The following is a 15,356-nucleotide window of genomic DNA, read 5'->3' as shown; positions in this document are numbered from 1 at the left end:
GATTATTTATTAAAATAATTTTAAATAATTTAATAAGATTATTTATTTTAAAATAATTTATTTTAAAATAATTTATTATAAAATATTGATTGATTTATTTTAAAATAATTTATTTTAAATAATTTATTAGTATGAATTGATTTATTTTAAAATATAGATTGATTTATTTTAAACAATTTATTAATATGAATTGATTTATTTTAAAATATAGATTTATTTATTTTAAATAATTTATTAGTATGGATTGATTTATTTTAAATAATTTATTAGTATAGAATGATTTATTTTAAAATATGAATTGATTTATTATTGTAGTTGTATGAATTGATTTATTTTAAATAATTTATTAGTATGGATTAATTTATTTTAAAATATGAATTAATTTATTTTAAATAATTTATTAGTATGGATTGATTTATTTTAAAATATAGATTGATTTATTTTAAATAAATTATTAGTATGGATTGATTTATTTTAAAATATGGATTGATTTATTTTAAATAATTTATTAGTATCGATTGATTTATTTTAAAATATAGATTAATTTATTATTGTAATTTTATAGATTGATATATTTTAAATAATTTATTAGTATGAATTGATTTATTTTAAAATATGAATTGATTTATTTTAAATAATTTATTAATATGAATTGATTTATTTTAAATAATTTATTAGTATAGATTGATTTATTTTAAAATATGAATTGAATTATTATTGTATTTGTATAAATTGATTTATTTTAAATAATTTATGAGTATAGATTAATTTATTTTAAATAATTTATTAGTATAAATTGATTTATTTTAAAATATAGATTAATTTATTATTGTAGTTGTATAAATTGATTTATTTTAAAAAATTTATTAGTATGGATTGATTTATTTTAAAATATAGATTATTTTATTTTAAATAATATATTATTGTAGTTAGATTTATTATTTAAATTTCAGTATCGTAAAACTAAAATTATTTAAATCTCAGTATTGCAAAACTCTTTTAAGTTTAAAAAATCAGTTTATTTATATTTCAGTTCATTTTAATAGTCTGCAGACGTTAAAAACAAACAGTCTTATTCTTACAGACTACAGATTTTTGATTCACCTCTTCTAATGCAGATGTCTGCAGATGTGATCCGCAGACCGCATACCTTTTACCTCTGCAAAAACAAACACCTCCTAAGTTATGTTTTTATATACATGTGTGGGTGTGGTGGGGTTTTGAACCGGTTGGTGGGCATCTCTTAGATGTATACGGAAGTAGGATAGACAATGGTGATGGTAGCACATAATTATATTAACTACTTTACACCAAGTAGGGGCATATCCAGGGCCCTACAACCCATCCCCACCATATGCACCTCTTTATTCAATGCTTCAACACTAATGCATAATATCATAATTGCCCCATTGGCATCTTGGGAAAACTTGAGGGAAACGAAAACAAAAACCAGATTCCTATACATTGCTCCAACACCATGCAAGAATCAGATGATGGTACACAAACAAGGAGATCTTGGTACATAGTAGGATTTTATGTTATGATGCAAACTTATAAAATTAAATAAATTATCAACAAAAATATATATAAATTATATGATAATTTGAAATTTTCCTCCTATGGTGACCGACCCGCCAACCCCTTCTGACCATCCAAGTGCAAAAACATAAATGGTTATTGCCAAATTTCACAGCACAGAGGTGATCATGAAAACCTAACAGTTGCTTCCATACAAGATTAGAGCATATCATCAACAAGACTGTCCATTTTCACTGTGTGGAAAACCGACTATTAGTACTCGATCGATATAAACGATGCAAAATAGAATTTGGGTCACTTAAACAAAACACAAGGAAAATAACCCAAATCTAATTAATTCGAAACCCGCAAGCCAAGCCAAAGTACTCCACCCTTCAGAACATGTAAACAAGTTGGGGCAGAACCCCAAAACCTACTCAGAAATATACAATCTAAATGTCAGTCTCTTGAGCCTCCCCTAAATTTTTTTTCTCAACCACACTATACAAACCATCAAAACACTCCCTATATACAACAAAAAATTACCAAGGTGTGATTACCTCTACGAGTAATTAAACTTCGGCTCCTTAAGGACTAGATGATGAAGCATCTTGCCTTGGTTCTCTTAGATACCCAAGAAGTGTTTCAGCCTGCAAAATTAAAGACATAATTGTCATGTAAGTTTTCGATGAGAAGCGAGCATTATCGGTATTTGAACATATACATGTTGTGCATTCGATGTTGTGGTTAACAACCAAGTTCAGCTACTTAAAAAATGGAATGTTGTTTAACCAATCAAGCAATTCAATGAACTATAAACTGCACTGGCATTAGAAACACAGTTTATAGGTTCAACTATCTAGTAATTTATCAAGCATTCGACTGCGATTACCTTATGCTTAGCTCGGATACTCCCGGTCTGCGAAAGCTCCACGAGAGGAGGTATCCCACCTTCCCGAACAAGCAAACCACGATTCTTGATGTTATCGGCACACAACTGCAACAGTGTCAACACGGCGAACTCCTTCCCCTTGACGGACCCATCTTCGATCGCTTCGACAAGTGCTGCAATCCCACCTTCCTCAACAATAGCTTCCCTTCCTTCCTTGATTCCCGCCAAGCTACTTAGAACAACCATTGCCTTCTCCGACAAGCCGGTGCCTTGCTCACCCACCATCCCCACCAAAGGCCTAACTGCACCTGCACTCACTGCCCTCTCTTTGTTCTGCCTGGCTGAACAGAGCTTATAAAGAGTCGTCAGTGCATCTTTCTTGCCTCTGTTAGATCCGATCATCAGAAGAGATACTAGCGGCGGGATCGCTCCGCAGGCTCCGATTGAAGCCTTGTTTTCGTCGATCAAAGCTAAGCTCAGAAGCGCGCACGCCGCGTTTTGCTTGGAAGTTTCAGTGCCTGTCTTGAGAACGTACACTAATGATTTTATAGCGCCGGCATTTATGATTAGGGATTTGTTGGCTTCGAAAAGAGAGAGATTCAGTAACGCGGTCACGGCGTGCTCTTGAGTCCAAGGATCACTGTTTCGTAAGAGGGGAATCAGAGCAGGGATCGCGCCGGACTCCCCGATCAACGCACGGTTATCCACACGGTTCTTCGCTAGTAACCTTAGCTTAGCAGCAGCCGATCGCTTCACCGCAACGGACGCTGATTGGAGGCCATCGATGCAGATCTTGACCGTCGGTTGAAGATCCTCTGGCGAGATACTCTCGATGATTTCCGTCGAGAAGTTCTCTCTCTGCAGAAAGCCGTGACACGGTTCCGGTTCCGGCTCAAACTCAGCTCCACCGCTGCTCTCTTTCAAGACGTTTTCCGGCGACGGCAAGGTCGCTAGCCGTTGCAACTCACCGGAGATATCACTGCTACATGCTGAGAAACCACTGAAGGCCTGAGAAATATCCAGAAAATCCTCATTTTCCGACTCGGATTTAACCGATTTAGCGTTGCTTTTGGCAACCAGTTCGCCGAGACGCATGTCGATAACGGATTCGGTGAGATTCTCTGATACAAAACCGGCCGGTTCGGGAACCGAGCTGGTGAAAGAGCAGCTGCTGTTGTCGGCGCTTTGGTATAAATTGGAGCGAATCGTACGCATGGAACGGCCGGCGTGTCGGTGAATTCTGGTGGCGGAAGCTGAACCGAGGGTGTACAAGTTTCGATCGAGAGGGAACCGGTTCGAATTCGAGTGAGAATCTTGCAACGAAACCATCTTATTTGCAAAAAAGAAACGATTGTTAAGAACTCAACAACTCAAATTAATTCAAATTAATACACCCCTTTTTCGTTTTTAACACAAATTTCATTTCAATATTGATGGAGAGTATCAGTGGAACCATGAAAGAGAGCGGGACGGAAATGAAAGCTGGATTTGCTTTGTCTCTCTGCTGCTATTTAACTACTCTTAGGGTCATATTTTAATTTTGGTCCCTTCACTATACACTATTTGGAGATTCAGTTCCTATACTTTTATAATATCATTAGTTAATATTATTAACTACACATAATATAAAACGTTTGATTAAATAATAATTTTGTTTTTTAATATTTTAAAAAAAATTAATATTTGATTATATAAACACTTCAAATTTTATTTTTTAATATTTTAATGTGTAATGTTTCATTTTAAAGTAAAGTATTTTTATTTTAGAGTATTGATTATTTATTAACTAATAGTTTTTATCCACATAAAAAAAATTTGTCTTAAAATAAAATATTATAATCAAAATACTCTAAAAAAATTTAGATCAAAATGATTATTTAATCAAAGTTATGTCTTTTTTTGGTCATTAAGTCTACTAATTATTTCGGTTAATGTGAAATTATTCTTAAAAATACCCTTTTCAATACATAAAATAAATGTTAGCATCAGGAATCAAAAAAATATAAAATTGAATTAGAAGATGACTCTCTTATAATAAGTTTTTTTATAATATTTGATTAAAATCAATCCATTAATGAATTGAATACCAATGGCTATATCAAAAAATGTAAAAGTATAGGGACTATATTATTTAATTTAAAGATATAGGAGGGGCCAAAATTAGAATTGATGTCTGGTTGAATTTGCTAATTGCTATGGGTAAAACTATAGTTACAGTGAGTGAATAATAGACCACTGATGGAATACGATATAAAAGTAAAATAACACGTGGTGAGTTGTGGTCTTGTCAGGCCATTTCCATCTGGTCTAATTTTGAAAAATCTACGGTGGTGAATAAAGTGACGATATGACGGTGGTCACAGCCATGTGTGTTTTCATGGCTTTTTATAAAAGTTTCCTTTATTATTTTGACAAACTCAGTGACGCCTGGCTGGCTGCCATTTTCAACCCAAATGGAACGTGGTAAAAGTGCTGCTGCTCCAGGTGTAACATTTCTTTTCACGTTTACCCAAAACATTACAACTTTGGTTATGTCGTAAATTAAAGCGACTTTCATCTTAAGTAAATAATATATAATTTGATTTTAGATTTTATTATAGTCTTATCTGATGTTAAATTATGTACAAATTATTTTATTATTAGGTTGATAGATCATTAAGTCAAATTTTTAACTAAATATGATGTGGGGCAAATTAAAATCATATGATCGAATCTTATAAACCTCTATACTTATTTAAATGGATAATTTATGTTTAATTTGTTAAAAATAATATTATTAAATTTTAAAAGACTTATTTTTTTAACTAATCTATTCATGCACAGGTAAAAATTTATTTAAAATTTGATGTACGCATTTTAAATATGTTATCAAATATAATATAATATTTAATAGTTTTTTAAATACACAAGTTATATAAAATTTATTTTACACAATCGGTTCTTTTAAATGTTATTTGTTTGTTTAAGATTTAGAGTTTAGTATTTAAGATTTATGATTTAGATACATGATTTATGGTTTTTGATTTTAAGATTTTAAGTTTAAAATTTATTATGAATTATTTAGATTTTCTTTAAACGAGTATAATTTAGTTTTTTAGATTTTGAAATTTAAAATTAAAAAAATCTTGTGTACTAAATATTAAGGATTAAATCGATAAAATCAACTTATTGAAATTAGATTAGAACATTTTTTTTGGGGTTGCAGATTATAACAGTTTGAAGTATAATACTTAATTAAAATTTTAAATCATACAAAGTAATTATAAAATATTATATGTTTGAAAGATTTTCATTTCATTTCACAATAAATATTCAAATAGCCTTACATTATATTCAAATTTATAATTTCTAAAGATAACAATTATTCTCTTTAATCACTATAATAACTTAGTTCATGCAACTTGACAATAATTTTGTGACACTTAATACTAGGGGTGTGCAAAACTGGATATCAGATCCGACCCGATGCAAAAATTTGGATATTCGAAAATTTTGGATACCTAAAATAGTGATCCGTATCTAATCAAAGAAAATTGGATAACTGAAATTTGGGTATTTTCGGATCAGAATCCGGATATCCGATTCTAAATATAAAATTTAATTTGACAAAAAATTAATTTTAAATTTTTAAATTTTGTGATTTAATGTTATATATTCTATACTTCTACTATATTATATATATACTACACACAATCAATAATTAAATACTCTAATTTTTATTGACTTAGAGCTTTAATAGGTAGTGAGTTACTCATTTATTAGGTTAAATATATCTAAAATTTAAAGGTCCAATTTTTCCAATTTTCGGATAATCTGAAAGTGGATTTTATCTAATCCGTATCCGATCCGATTTTCTGAAATTTTTTTTTGGATATCCGATATGAATTATCCTAAAATAAAAAATAGATCAAATATCCGATATGAATTATCCGAAAATAAAAAAAAAATAGATCAGATATTTTAATTTTTGGATCAGATCACCAGATCAACAGATCGAATTAATCGGATCATATTTTTTTGCACATCCCGTACTTAATAATATTAACCCTGTATTAATAGTTAGGCAGATGAAATGGCATAATTAATATAATATATTTTTTTGGAAATTCAAAATTAATTCTAGGATATTTGTTGAGGTAACTGTAAAAATAAAATAATTTTAAGTGAACCATGCTAGGTGCCATGTGGGCCTGGGTACACGATTGATTCCAGCCTACCTGCTACAGCTCCCAAACAGTAAATGAAACAGACAGCCATTCAAACTTTCAGTAGTTGTCATTTATGCCAAATATTCCCATTTTTTCATTAAATTATTCATATCATTTTTAATTTCACAACAAACTAATGTTAGCCATATTATTTCTCCAAAACAGGACTCCCAGTCTATAATGATTCATATATTTTTGCTTGCCACCATTTAATTTTGCCAATAATTAGATATAATTTTTTTATTATTAATATTTTTATGAAATCAATTTGACTCGCCAATCGTTCCTTCTAGACGAAGAGTCATAATCGACGAGAGAATAATTGTTGATCGATATTTCAAGGAGGAAAGTGTGAATTATCATGAGGAAGAAGAATATGGACGACTAATCATGGATAGTGTATACCATTTTTCAGTCTCGATTGGAACATTTATAACATTTACTATGTGTATCAATCGAAGGGTCATAATGACTATTTGTAGGCTGATCAAGCTAGAAAGATCTAGTGGTCAGACCTTGGATTTTGTTTTGTTAGGTTATGTGGATCTGTGAAGAATATTGTCTACATTTATTTATGTATTGTAGTTTACTTGAGGTTTATGCTCAACAAATGCGGGCTTTTAGTGTCGTTGATTAGAGGAGAAATATGTGTGAAGATCAATTGTTGATGAAGTACTACTAGATTCGATGTGATGAAGTCTATGAGGTACAAAATAGTATTTGTTTATATTTTTTTTTAATCATTAACAATATATATATCTTGTATATACAACTTTTAAAATCGAATATTCTTAAACAAACAAATTTTTATCAATAAAATTAATAAACGAATTATAGTTTCATTAATTAATTAAATTAAATTGTGTGATCCCAAATTTTTTTTAAAATGAAACAATATTCCTCACCAAGATGCTTTGATATATGGTCCCCCAAGCCTCGAGCAGAGCCAAATTTAAGTGGTAGCAATTTTGTCTCCTTCAACCTATAAAACAAAACTTTAAGATTGGGTAGCCATTAGTCAATCAACATTACAAATTAAGAGCCGTTTATACATCTAATTTCACCCAATCCCACTCAAATATCTTAAACCTACTACTTTGGGTTTTGCATATATATATATATATATATATATATATATATATATATATATTATATATATATATATATATATATATATATATATATATGTGTGTGTGTGTGAATTAGTATCTTTAAAATAATTTTTATAAGTATGATAAAAATATGACAATAAATGTTTAATCCATTTATATTTTATTTTTTTAAAATATAGAAAACATAATTTAATTTTACTCATGAAAAGGATTTTGATTTTTGTATCATTTATGATTTAATGTTATATATTATTACATGGTTGTCCCTTAATTATGTAACATGACATGGAATGCTGAGTTGTTTAGCACCCTAACCTAACTACTCTTATTTAGTATACAATCATTAAAATCGAAAAGATCGCCCTTGCCCTTAGCATTGATAAATCGCATTTAATTTAATTGATACATATAACTATTATAAATTTTCATATAATTTATAATAATAAGAGTGATTGAAAGTTTTATTAAACTTTCTTTATAAATACCAATTTTTGTAATCTTATTTTATGTAATAAGTTGTCCTATTTGTCGATCCGACAAACATCATGCTTACCGACAAATCAATTTTAATTAAAACAATAGAATAATACTAACATAGATTTGTAATTTATAAATTTGAATAATAATATTGACAAATTTTAACAATCTATCTTAATCAACATGCAATAATATTTTTTGTCTATAGAATAATTAGTTATAAATTAAAATTATAATAATATATTAATTCAAATGATAAGTAGTTTGATTTTGTTTAAGCAGATATCGAGTTCAAGTCTTTGTGAATGTAAAAAATTCTCGCTGGGACACTCATTAACAAAAACTGTCATTCGGATCGATCCAAGTTAACCAAGAAGAAACCTTAAGAATCGGAAGAGTAACTAAAAATACAATATAATGGAGTTTCTATTTTTTTTTAAAAAAATGAAAATTTAAATATTATAAAATTGAAGTGATACCATCATAACGCGTATTTGACGAAGAAGAAAGCATTTGCAGCTGATGATTCTGATAGATGTCTGATCAATTATTTTGTAATTTAAGTTCTGAGTTCAAATCAACCTTAAAAAATTGAAATATGATGTGAATTGGGAAAATAAAAGTAAAAGATTAAAGCTAATAACAAATTGATTCATGTCTAATAATGCCTAATCCGTCTCTTTACTTGGGTAAATTCCTTTATTAGTACTTATACTATGTATAAATTATTTATTTAACACTTTTATTGTATATAAATTCTATATTTAATATTTATACTTCAATTTGATGTTTTTACTCTTTTACCTATTAAATTTTAAAATTTTGATTATGATCAATATAGCAGTAAAGCAATTAAATTAAATTATATGGACGGAATTCATAATTTATACATAGAATAAGAGTTAATGGTTAAGTTTAACCTTTTACTTATTAATTCATAGAGTAATGTTTTTCTATTTTATTTTATTGTGTAAACCATCAATTTGGTACTCCAAATATTATTGTGCTTCAATTTTAGTATCCCTATCTTTTTGGTAAAATTGAACCTTACATTACGTTTTATTTCTACTTTGATCAATTATCGTTAATTTTGTCAGTTTACTTAACATATATGGTGATACAGCCTATGCAACCATCATTCTACCCAATCATCATCAACTCAAACCTTCATTATTCGACCAATCCAATTTGAATTGAAGAATTCAAACCCATAACCCACGTCATAGATCACCGTCTATGCTAATTTTTTTAACATCTAGTGATCAAAATAGAAAGAAAATGTAATATTAGATATAATTTTACAGAAATATAAAAATAAGTAGAATACCAAATAATTAGTTTACCCTATTTTATTACTCCGGTTACTTTGTGAGATTCATGATGGCTGCGCAGACTTGTAAATCCCTTTATGCGGATTTGAACACGAGGGTCAGATCACTTTTTAGTTTGAAATTAAGATTAAGGTCAAGTTTAATTAAAAAAGTTTGTTTTACTTTTTAACTATAAAAAATATTTTAATCCTTCACTTTATTTAGAAATTTATTTTAATTTCTCTATAATAAAAAAGAAAAAAATTATTCGTACCATATATGATTAAAAAATAGATTTATATTCACACGAATGTACATTTTAATTAAATATTTGTTTTATGTTTTGGCTTGTAATTGTAATATTGTTATAATTGGAGTCAATAGAGTTTGAAGTTGGAATATGAATTAATTTTGTATTTAGATATTCTGTAAAAATTCATAAAAATATTTTAAAAAATTAGTTTCCCCAAATTTAAAATTGAGAGAAATTCAAAAAGTATTCAATCTAAAATATTTAAGTCCATCACTCATTGATAATTTCATGTTAACTCTTTCATGTCTTGTCAGAAAAGGAGGGTTTGTCTCTCTGATATCATCCTTATGGATAGAGTCATTAAGAACAATGACTTGCTAGAATTTCACCCTTCCTCTATAAATACCCGTCAAATGAGAAGACCGAAGACGAGGCAAAGGCCATATGTTATGCCCTTACTATACTTGTTTTCCTCTAATCCTTACACTCTTAAAGCGGTGTCAATAGGATTATACGTAAACAATTTTAAGTTACGAGACGATTTTTTAGAATTATAAAAAAGTAGATTTTTTTAGTTAAAAATTAAAAAAAAATCTAAAATTTATAAAAATTTATTATTTTCAAAGAATAATTACTCCTGGTCGCCCTTCCCTCGTTCCATCTAAGTGTAAATAACTTCATTATCAAGCAATCTCAATGGCTCTTTACGCTTCTAAGTGATGTGAACGGCCACAACAACCACCTCCAACCAACCAACCCCGTTAGTTTCAACAATTTTCATATTGTTTGTGACTCTCTTCTATGAGAATGTTTAAGGGAATGCAATCGAGTTAAATGCTAAGAAATGACAATCTTTGGACGCAACCAAAAAATATGATAAAAATTATAATATTTTATGTTGGACACAACTAAAAATGATATATTCTTTCTGATATTTTTGTTAAACCTAAAATGTTATGAAAAATGTATTATTTTTAGTTCAACAAAATTTTAAGAAGACTGTAACATTTTAGATTAAACATAACCTAAAATATTGTGATTTTTATAATATTTTCAATTGAGTCCCAAAATCACTATTTTTAACCTTATATTAAGTTGTCGCACGCGAGAATCACCTCTATTGTATACAAATTAAGTTGGTGGTAATTGGTAATATGTGTATGGCTATAGTGAAAAAAAACTCGCAACCATATATATATTTGTCACAACTGTCTTTCGGGTGGGCCCGGAATTGGGCTTCGACTTAAATAGAATACGTTAGAGCCACCACCGATCATTTAAAAAATATTTAGGTTGATCGGACACCATCTTACCTAATCTGTGTTTTACCATAAATATATCGGATTCGGGAGTCGGTTATAGTCAAGGAATGATTAACACACTTGAACTGCTCTCTCGGTACTATTTAATTTGTCGGTTGTCTTAATTGCGAAAATTGAAATTTAAAAAACTCGATTCAAGTTACTTACATTTGATTGATTCAAATTCCTCTAAAAAAAGGCAAAAAGAATGTTAGATTGAAAAAAAATATATGAAAAAATTAAAAAATATATATAAAATCAAGTTTAAAGAAAAAATAATGAAAAGAAAAAAATGAAGAAAATAAAATTTAAAGGAAATAAATAAAATAATAAAAAGAGTAAAAATATTGTTAATTTTCAAATAAAAAAAAGGAAAGAAAGAAAAAAACATTTAGGAAAAAACAATAATATTTTTAATTTTGAAACAAATAAATAAATAATATTAAAGGATCAAATAGGGACGAATTAAAATTTACAGACCAAATTGATGCTAAAAATAGGTTGCAAGAGAAAAAAAGAAAGTTAGGGGACCAATTTGCAAAATATACGAAATGAAAAAAGGGATTAAATTGCATAAATTGAAAATTCAGAGACAAAATTGCAACAGGTGACCAAAATGAATTACACATCAAAATATGAGGGACTGCAGAAATAATTTAATTATTTATTAATTACACACAATTCTCTCTACTATAAATAGCCCTAAAACCAAAAAAAAAATATCATTTTATCCATTCACAAAAAAAAAAACAAAAAACCTATCAAAATACTCTTAACCCTAGCCCCATCTGGCCAAGTGGCCGGCGGCCACCATCCGATGGCCACCCGCCGTCCGAGCGGAGGTCGAAAAAAACCAAACTTCCCTAAAATACTCATCCTGACATCCTAAACACCATCCCATAGCCCGATTATTCAACAAAGTGTCAAATCAACGTAGATCTACAAAAAAACGTTCAGTTTTTTTTACCATTCCAGCGAGTCTTTTCGCTTTTTCGACGACCTTTGACTTTTCCCACCATGCTTCCTTCCGTGCGATTCCGTCGTCGAATATATTTTTGTGATTTTTACTTTCGAATGTTTTACTTTGCTTGCCTTGTTTTCTTTGTTGGCTTGTTGTTGTTGCTTGTTAAACGCATCGTTTTTTTCGTTATTTCTGTTGTGTTTGGTTGCTATATGATTGTCCCCGTTTGACATATTTAGTGGGGGGTATTTATACCCCACCACCAGTGTTCGATGTTTCCACCCTCAACGGGTTGTTCCCGTTATTATCGGGTCGTTCGGCCGTTCATGCGATTGTGGGTTGACCAGAAACCCCGAGATGGTTCAGTCCCGGGCATTCGGTTGTTGACCTCCGATTCTGCACGCCTCGCTCGTGGCTTCCATGCGCCATATGTGCGGCGCCACTGATTAAGACGAAACCCTAATTTCCTTTTGGTTGAAACGAGTCTGTTGGGTCAGGCTACCCGATTGGGCCCTGTTTCTAGACCTTGGACTTGGACCTGGACCAAAATAAAATAAAATAAAACATATAAAAAATAAATATATATATATATATATATATATATATATATAATATATATATTTTCAAAAATATTTTAAAACTATATATTATATATATTTTTTAAAAATGTTTTCAAAACTATATTTTATATATATTTTCAAAAAAAATCAAAAACTATATATTATATATATATTTTCAAAATGTTTTCAAAAACTATATTATATATATATTTCAAAATATTTTCAAAAACTATATATTATATATATTTTTTAAAAACTGATTTTTAAAAACTGTATGTTTCAAAAAAAATCAAAAACTATATTATATTAAAAAAAAATTCGAACGAAAATAAGTGTCTACGATATTTTAGCTGAGGGGATTATATTGGTAATAGTAAGGTGTTTTTGCAAGTTGGTTCATGAGTAGTTATTTTCAAGTGGTAATGCATACGATGTTGATTCTTCACAAATAATAAGTTGAATTTCCGTGTAAGTAAGCAATTCTAGATCTTCCACTCTCAAAGCCCCAGCTAAGCAACTTCATTATTATTATATTCATAATGGTCACCGTGAGTTTAAATGGTGAATGGATTGTAGAGCTTGAAGGCTACGACGTCCACTTGCATACACTACTTTAGTATGTATCACTGTATTTTTATTTAATTAATTATTTAAATCAGATATTACAAAAATTATTTATATGATTGATCCCCTAAATCATAATTTAAATTACTTAGCAATAATTTACCATCGAAATAATATTTGTGGGTTCGAATTTAATACCAATAGAATACTGACAATCATGTATTTACTACCATATCTTAATTTATTTTCATGTTATTCCATCACCAATGATTTGAAGGTTTACTTTTGTTGTTGTCCTTGTCGTTGACTAATAGGATGGCGGGCGCCTCATTTTAGCACCAAAAATGAAGTTGGGGAATTGTTTCAATTCTACACGTTGATGATTAAACCCCTAAGAATATTTTAACAAAATGGACTGCGACTTTTGTTTCACGTTTATTTTTGTGGTTAAGATATGCACTCTTTTCACAATAAGATTATATGGTGCTTAATTCATATTAGTGAATAGAATTCACCTATATTTATGTCAAATTTATTAATTTTACTCGGAAATACAAACATTAGATGAATTAAAATGAATAAGTGAGATTTAAATAAGCTTTTCTAAGAATTAGAAAAATACTAGACGGAGTCATAATTTTAATTCAAAAAATAAAATATAATTAACAATAAAAAATGACATAAAAATAGCACTGATACACAAAATTTTAATATAACTATTCATTATAAGGTATTTAATAACTGTATTTTTCATATAGAATAAATGAGTTATACAATATAAATGGGTCCTCTTCCATTCATAATTTTAATTTAATTTTGAAAATTCTTAATAGGTTGTTTTGGTAAAGTTTTGAGTTTAAATTTTATGGATGAAAAATAATATTATTTTTTTGAATAGATTGAATTGATTACAAGATAAAATAGTATATAATCATAATTTTTCTTAATTAGTGATAATATACACTCACCTTACAAATGTAACTATTCAAACATAGAATTTTATGCGATAATAAAACTCTCTTTAACCACTGAGATCATACAATGGGTTCTGAAAAAGAATAGTATTTAACAAAATTAAATTTATATAGAGTTATAATTTAACTAGATTTTAGATATGATTAAAATTCATATGGTTATATTCAAATAAAATTCATATGGTTATCCGAATTTGTAGAGTTCCATATAAAATAAAATGGGACGAAGACATACGTTAGGATATTGAATATTTGGGCAAGAATAAAAGGGATGTGAGCCTCTTAATCTTCAATTCTACATTTATAAACGTAAGAGGAAACAAGTTGCTTTGAATCTAAACCATTCATATTGTCAATCCAATGCTAATGCCAACTGTATCTACTTTATGAATTTAAAGTTTTTACTTGTGCTCACCTACATGATTAGGGAAAAAGGTGATATTTTCATAAGATTGACATTAATTATTAACCATTTGAAAATAGAATTTCAAAACTTTAAATATAAAATAAGTGTACAAACTATAATGATTTTCACGTATAAGTGTTTAATTTTTTTTGAATGATCTCGATATCTAACGTTACAAACGTATCCACTTTAGGTGTTTGGACCTTCAGCGACATTAATTTTTTTCGTTAAGTGATATGTGTCATCATTCGTTAAGTGACATGTGTCACAATCTAGTAATTATTTTTTTAATATTAAAAATTATTATTATGTTTATAAAAAATCCTAATTTCTTTTAAATTACAAAACAACCCAAAATTCTTAAAATCCTCGAATCTTAACCCTAACCCTAATCGCCCTTTACGGCACTGTCGACGTAGCCCTTGCGATCATCCTAGTCATACACCGCCGTAGTTGCCACCGATTAGCAATCGAAATCGAGATTTTCATCCTAAGATTCACGGGGTATAAAACGTCTGTTCGCCGTCGATCGATCAAGATTTCATAGCTCAATTGAATTTAAAGCATTCTAAAACTTAGCTTAATTGAAGTTCGAACTCGATCTCGATTCAAGCTTATACTCGAACTCGAATATGAACTTTAAGTACATGAAAATCTTATATTACATATTTTAATTAAAAGACAACGTATTATTGATAATTTAATTCAAAAGAATCAAAATTTAATATTATTTTTCGAGTTACTCGTAACTTTTCAAATTAAATCCATTTGATATAAATGTTAACTGAATTTTAATCAAATCAAGTTCAATTAACTTATA

General features: G+C 28.7%; 1 protein-coding gene across 4 annotated transcripts; it reads right to left on the bottom strand.

The window, feature by feature from the left end:
• Nucleotides 1–1,140: 1,140 nt before the first annotated feature.
• On the bottom strand, nucleotides 1,141–3,916 carry LOC120119454 (U-box domain-containing protein 4-like). Of its 4 annotated transcripts, none has more exons than XM_039139272.1 (3): nucleotides 2,411–3,916; nucleotides 2,079–2,168; nucleotides 1,141–1,159 (listed from the first exon to the last, which is right to left on the bottom strand). In XM_039139272.1, the coding sequence occupies exons 1-2, from the start codon at nucleotides 3,737–3,739 to the stop codon at nucleotides 2,106–2,108; spliced, it is 1,392 nt and encodes a 463-aa protein (XP_038995203.1). In that variant the 5' UTR covers nucleotides 3,740–3,916; the 3' UTR covers nucleotides 1,141–1,159; nucleotides 2,079–2,105. The 4 variants fall into 4 exon arrangements, with proteins under 4 accessions (XP_038995203.1, XP_038995201.1, XP_038995200.1 ...); XM_039139270.1 differs by lacking the exon at nucleotides 1,141–1,159 and adding an exon at nucleotides 1,434–1,772; XM_039139271.1 differs by lacking the exon at nucleotides 1,141–1,159 and adding an exon at nucleotides 1,847–1,951.
• Between the last annotated feature and the right edge of the window lie 11,440 nt (nucleotides 3,917–15,356).

The sequence above is a fragment of the Hibiscus syriacus genome, unplaced genomic scaffold (assembly GCF_006381635.1).
Source record: "Hibiscus syriacus cultivar Baekdansim isolate YM2019G1 unplaced genomic scaffold, ASM638163v2 tig00110332_pilon, whole genome shotgun sequence".
Lineage (NCBI taxonomy): Eukaryota > Viridiplantae > Streptophyta > Magnoliopsida > Malvales > Malvaceae > Hibiscus > Hibiscus syriacus.
This window is presented reverse-complemented; position numbering and strand designations above follow the sequence as displayed.